General features: G+C 47.6%; 2 protein-coding genes across 2 annotated transcripts; both read left to right on the forward strand.

The window, feature by feature from the left end:
- The first annotated feature begins 1,438 nt into the window (after positions 1 to 1,438).
- On the forward strand, positions 1,439 to 2,479 carry LOC141040645 (protein FAR1-RELATED SEQUENCE 5-like). Its single transcript, XM_073506763.1, has 2 exons — positions 1,439 to 1,669; positions 1,784 to 2,479. Exons 1-2 carry the CDS (start codon positions 1,439 to 1,441, stop codon positions 2,477 to 2,479), a joined length of 927 nt encoding a protein of 308 aa, XP_073362864.1.
- A 123-nt stretch (positions 2,480 to 2,602) lies between these two features.
- LOC109747054 (protein FAR1-RELATED SEQUENCE 5) lies at positions 2,603 to 4,229 on the forward strand. The gene is made up of 5 exons (XM_073506764.1): positions 2,603 to 2,799; positions 3,007 to 3,090; positions 3,147 to 3,411; positions 3,520 to 3,828; positions 4,224 to 4,229. Exons 1-5 carry the CDS (start codon positions 2,603 to 2,605, stop codon positions 4,227 to 4,229), a joined length of 861 nt encoding a protein of 286 aa, XP_073362865.1.
- Positions 4,230 to 6,241: the final 2,012 nt, after the last annotated feature.

The following is a 6,241-nucleotide window of genomic DNA, read 5'->3' on the forward strand; positions in this document are numbered from 1 at the left end:
TACTTGTTGGGTTGGCGTATTTCGAGATTAGGATTTGTCACCCCGATTGTCGGAGAGGTATCTCTGGGCCCACTCGGTAATGCACATCAATATAAGCCTTGCAAGAATTGCAACTAATGAGTTAGTTGCGGGATGATGTATTACGGAATGAGTAAAGAGACTTGCCAGTAACGAGATTGAACTAGGTATTGAGATACCGACGATTGAATCTCGGGCAAGTAACATATCGATGACAAAGGGAACAACGTATGTTGTTATGCGGTCTGACCGATAAAGATCTTCGTAGAATATGTGGGAGCCAATATGAGCATCCAGGTTCCGCTATTGGTTATTGACTGGAGACGTGTCTTGGTCAGTCTACATAGTTCTCGAACCCGTAGGGTCCGCACGATTAAAGTTTCGATGACGGTTATATTATGAGTTTATGAGTTTTGATGTACCGAAGATTATTCGGAGTCCCGGATGTGATCACGGACATGACGAGGAGTCTTGAAATGGTCGAGACATAAAGATTGATATATTGGAAGCCTATATTTGGATATCGGAAGTGTTCCGGGTAAAATCGGGATTTTACCGGAGTACCGGGGGTTACCGGAACCCCCCCCCCCCGGGGGGGGGGGGGCTTAATGGGCCTACATGGGCCTTAGTGGAAATAGAGGGCAGCAACGGGAGTGTGGGGCGCGCCCCCTTCCTTCCTTCTCCTTCTCCCTTCCCTTCTCCTACTCCAACAAGGAAAGGAGGAGTCCTACTCCCGGTGGGAGTAGGACCCCCCCCTTGGCGCGCCCTCCTCCTAGGCCGGCCGCCTCCCCCCTTGCTCCTTTATATACGGGGGCAGGGGGGCACCCCAAAGACACAACAATTGATCTCTTGATCTCTTAGCCGTGTGCGGTGCCCCCCTCCACCATAGTCCACCTCGATAATATCGTAGCGGTGCTTAGGCGAAGCCCTGCGTCGGTAGAACATCATCATCGTCACCACGCCGTCGTGCTGACTGAACTCTCCCTCAAAGCTCGGCTGGATCGGAGTTCGAGGGACGTCATCGAGCTGAACGTGTGCTGAACTCGGAGGTGCCGTACGTTCGGTACTTGGATCGGTCGGATCGTGAAGACGTACGACTACATCAACCGCGTTGTGATAACGCTTCCGCTTTCGGTCTACGAGGGTACGTGGACAACACTCTCCCCTCTCGTTGCTATGCATCACCATGATCTTGCGTGTGCGTAGAAATTTTTTGAAATTACTACGTTCCCCAACAGAACTGTCCGTGCCGGATATGATATGCACGTTTGTTAATGTGTGTCGTGTCCCGCCGGCTCTTTATGTGACTATTAGTGTACTTCAAAAATAACAAGGTACTCATTAATTGTTTCGTGTGTGTCGTCTCATCCTGAGATGCTTATGCAGGGTCAGGGTTGGAAAAGCTCCCGAGGAGAGGGAGATGAATCTGAACAGGATATCAGCTCTGGAATTGTCTGTCCGTGCTTATGCAGAGAAGAGGGATGGAATTGTTGTGTACCCAACCATTGCGACAAGTTTTGACTCGTTGGATGAAGCTTATGAATTCTATAATCTGTATTCGTGGGAGTGTGGGTTTGGTGTTAGACTTGCAAAGAGCAGATTGAATGTTGAAAGGAAGAGATGCATGCAAGAGATTGTGTGCGCTTGTGCGGTATGTTAATTGAACAACTGGCAAATTTATTCGCATCCTAAGCTGTCTGATTGTTCTGTCATTGTGGATCCTGTGCGACTGACGGCATTTCTTCTTGTCGTTTTATCTTTGCAGGGGAAACCCTTGAGGGAAAACAGCCGCTCGACCAGGTGCGGATGCAATGCCATGATTAGGCTGCTGCGGTCGAATGACAAGGGCTGGTATATAGCAGAACACAAGGATGATCATAACCACCTGTTGTCGTTGACCTGTGGCCAGAAAATGCATTGGAAGTCGCATAAGCATATAGACAGATACACAAAAGATCTAGTGAAACAGCTGAGAGACAACAATGTGGGGCTGGGGAAAGTGTTCAGCATTGTTGGAAGTTTTTTCGGGACAGTGGATAAAGTGTCATTTACCAAGAGGTCTTTGAAGACTCTGTGCCGAAAGTTGAATAGAGAACAGTCTGACATGGATGCAGTCAAGACGATGGCGATTCTAGCTGAAATGAAAGCTAACGATCTTGACTTCAATTACACGGTGCAAGTGGATGGGGAGAACAGGGTAAAGACACTAATGTGGGTAACAAGCAGAGGTTTTGACCAGTACAGGTGTTTCGGAGATGCAATCACATTTGATACAACTTACCGTACTAATCTTTATGACATGCCGTTTGGGTTGTTTGTTGGTGTAAACAACCACTTCCAAAGCATAATTTTTGGTGGTGCCATGATGAGGGATGAGAAGGAGGACACGTTCAAGTGGATTTTTAAAGAGTTCATCCGTATGGTGGGCGGGAAACACCCACAGACAATCCTAACTGGTTAGTATCCCTCTCGAGCTCTGTTTTTTTGCCACTGGATACATGCAGCTGTTTCTGTTGTACAGATAGTAGAGTTCTAACCAACTGATTGTGGGTTCGACTGTAACAATGCGGATCAAGCACGTGCGATGGAGCTGGCTATTGAGGCTGAACTACCAAACACAGTACACCGTTGGTGCAAGTGGCATGTTCTGAAGAAAGCAAAGGAGTCGATGGGTGTGCTGTGGAGCAAGAACAGTGACTTTAAGATGGAGTTCCACAAGCTAGTCCATCACATGATCACAGAGGAAGAATTTGAAGCTGGTTGGCAGCAGATGCTGGAAAGGTACTCCCTGAAGAAGCATCCATTCTTGACGCAGATATATGAGGTGCGCCATAAGTGGGCAAAGCCATATTTTAGAGGAGTGCTTTGTGCGAAAATGACTAGCACACAGCGGAGCGAGAGTGCAAATCACATGTTGAAAGGTTACGTGCCGCCAGGGTGTCCTATGCACCTGTTTTTGAAACAATTTGAGAAACTCCAATTTGACAGGGAGTCGGAGCAGAGCTTCCAAGAGAAGAGAGCATTGCTGGTAATTGTTCCCTTTGCAGATGCTACAGATTTTGTGCATGTTCTGTCTCATGATAAAGATTTTGCCAATTACTAATATGTGGTGTGTTTGTTTTGCAAAGTGGTGTGTCGCTTAGAAATAACCTGCCATTAGAAAGGCATGCTAGCAAGGTGTACACGAGAGCTATGTTTGAGAAGTTCGGTGAAGAGCTGTATAAGTGTGGTGCACATGTATTGGATGAGATTGTACCAAGGAAGGTTTACAGATCAACACATGTAGATGCTGCAGCAAGAGAGAAATGGAGTAAGGTTGAGTTCACAATCGAAGTGGATGATGAAGAGAGTTTTTTCAGTTGTGAGTGCGGCATGTTTGAACACGCTGGGTTGGTTTGTTGCCATGCATTGCAGGTCAACATTTTCATCTGATTCGTACTCGGTTTGTTCACGATGAACAGATGATAGGGGAATGAAAATAATTTGCTGTTTGCTATGCAGGTTATGGTCCACTTCCGCCTGTCGAAGATACCAGAGAAGCATATAATGAAACGCTGGACAAGAGATGCAAATGATGTTCTCCCTGCACATTTGGTCCGATACCAGAAAGACAGAGGGCCTCCTTCCAGCGATACATTCAGACATCACACAATGTACACGAAGGCACTAGAGTGTGTGCTGCTTGGCGATAGCAATGTTAAGTGCTATGATGTTTTTATGACCATGATGAAGGAGGTCCAAGCCACTCTGTTACCATTAAGCGCCGAAAAGGACGGGATGGGGCTAGCAGAAAGGGAGCAACAAAATCAGGTTTTAGTTCAGGAGCACCCAGGGGCGCTTCAGGTAGAAGGGGGCAGCACAAGGCCTGCTTGTGATGGTGAAACAAGTTGTTCAGGGATCATTGGGCAGCAGAATAAACGCCCGAGAGGGAGACCGACAACTAGCCGAGATAAAGCTCCGTATGAGCAACATTTGAAGAGATCATGGTTTTGTACTATCTGCACGGGGCAAGGGCACAAGTGCACCGCTTGCCCTGAGAGAGGCGATGTGCCGAAAATGCCAAGGAAATTGCCGAAGTGTACAAATTGTGGTGTGCTTGGGCATCGTCGCAATGCTTGTGGCACGAAGAAGTCTGGACCTTTTGAACCCAACTTTCTCTGAGGAACTTAGTATGTTGGCTGTGTGGATACTGTTTTCATTACCAGGGATGACTTATTATGAATTTGTGATGGGATCGTTGACATCCTGTTGACAATTTAGAATTTGTTTTAATGCTTCAAACGTTGGTTTTATTTGAGACACTGATTTTTTTTCATGTTTGTGTTGGTTTCATCCGAGACACTGTTTTGTTTGCATGGGTGTGCTGGGGACTGTGTTGGATCGATCACCGGGATGATGTTTAGATGAGCTTGCATTTTTTGTTGGCTTCGATTGTGACCGTTGCAACAAATGTGTGTCAAACGGTCCAGCCTGGCCTAAAAAAATGCAAATCCAAGAACTCTGATCTCGCAAATCTATGGCTCCCATGTGTACATGACGATGAATCTTGACAGGTAGGCAAAGGGACGTGCGACGGTGAACGACGAGTTGACAGGGCCACGATCATAGCTTTGACTAGGCCCATTCACTACCTCACGGGTGAGCACGCCTGGTCTGATGGAGACAGATGTGCCTGGCGAATGGTACATGCATCGAATGGCCGCGCCCTCTCTCGATTGGCGAATTGTTAACTACAAGAACAGGTATGGCATGAGATGAAATTTGGTTGGCCGTGGCATCAGGCTATGTTTTTCGTTAGAAAAAACAAAATCGCCAGAGATGGATATTTGCTCCGCGTGTGATTATTTGTTTTCTCCGGAACAATAGATAAAAAAAATTGACCAATTTTTTTTGGGGTGAGTCACTGAGTGTTGTGCTGTGCCTGTGCCTTGCTCGGCTAGATGGCCTCTTCTCATGGATGGCATGGGGGCGTTGGGGGAGGGGAGCGTTGCCCATGCTTAGGCGATGCATGCCATTGGCTGTGCGAGTTGACAGGTGATGGAAACACTGCTCCCGAAAACTTTTAAGCTATCCACTGCTTTATTTCACATGACAGGTTCGATTCCAGGGTCACGCGCGTTTCATTCTTCTCCTGTATTTTTGCGTCCTGCGGTAGAACTCCATGGGCCGGCCCAGTCGGGTCCCTCTCTGTGCGGCACGCCGCCAATTTGCCGCAAAGCGCGGCGTATAGGAGGTCCCGGTCTCCACGGCCCGAACAAGTTCCAAACGGAGGCCGCCCATCAAGTACATGCCAGCTTTTCCGTCAGAGGGCTAGGGCCCTTTTCCATGTGCGTGGGCCATGTCTAGATCAATATGGGCCAAAAAAAATCAAATACGTGGTGTATACAATAGCCGCGCGGATCCATATGGCAAAGTGACGGCCACAGATAGCGGCCTGCCTGCAGCGCGGCCGCTATTGGCATTTTTCAGTCCCCCATCCTCATTCGTCGTATAGCTACTACACATGTCTGCTCCATCACTTGTCGTTGACTCCACCGGCATGCTGCGGCGGTGTGCATGCGTACTTGCGCTGGCTCGGACCATGTGTCCCGCAGCTACTTACGCGGCCGCTCGCATGGATCTCCGTGGCAGTCGCCCCGCAGACCACTCACGCACCCAGGGCGGACGAGTTTTCCGTGCGGCAGTTCTGATGTGGTTGAATGCAGGCTCCCTTAAATGTACTTTCTTCGTTTTTTAGCTTGTATATAAAATTTGGTCAAAATCAAACTTTGACAACTTTAACTAAGTTTATAGAAAAAATATCAAGATTCATAATATAAAATCAATGTTGTTAGATGCATCATGAAATTAATTTTTATATCATATAGGTTTAGTACTATAGATGTTCATATTTTTGCCAATAAAGTTGGTCAAACTTTACACAGTTTGACATTGACCAAATCTTATATCCAGACTAAAAAAACGGAGGGAGTACGTACTCCCCGTGCTTGCACCGTCTGGCTGCGTGCTATTGGACTGCTGCCTCCTGACCGCTCACTCCTCCTACCATATCTGTCTGCATCTTCGCAGTTTTGCTTATCGCGCCTTTGTCTGATCAATCGGATACGTCCGTCTCCGCAGAAATTTGTGAAGATCGTCATTGAGTACAATGCTCCTTGCATCGTCCCTTCGGACCGCAGCGTCACCGGCCCATGTTTCTTTGTGCTACATCGACCTGTGCGCT

Source organism: Aegilops tauschii, chromosome 2 (assembly GCF_002575655.3).
Source record: "Aegilops tauschii subsp. strangulata cultivar AL8/78 chromosome 2, Aet v6.0, whole genome shotgun sequence".
Classification (NCBI taxonomy): Eukaryota; Viridiplantae; Streptophyta; class Magnoliopsida; order Poales; family Poaceae; genus Aegilops; species Aegilops tauschii.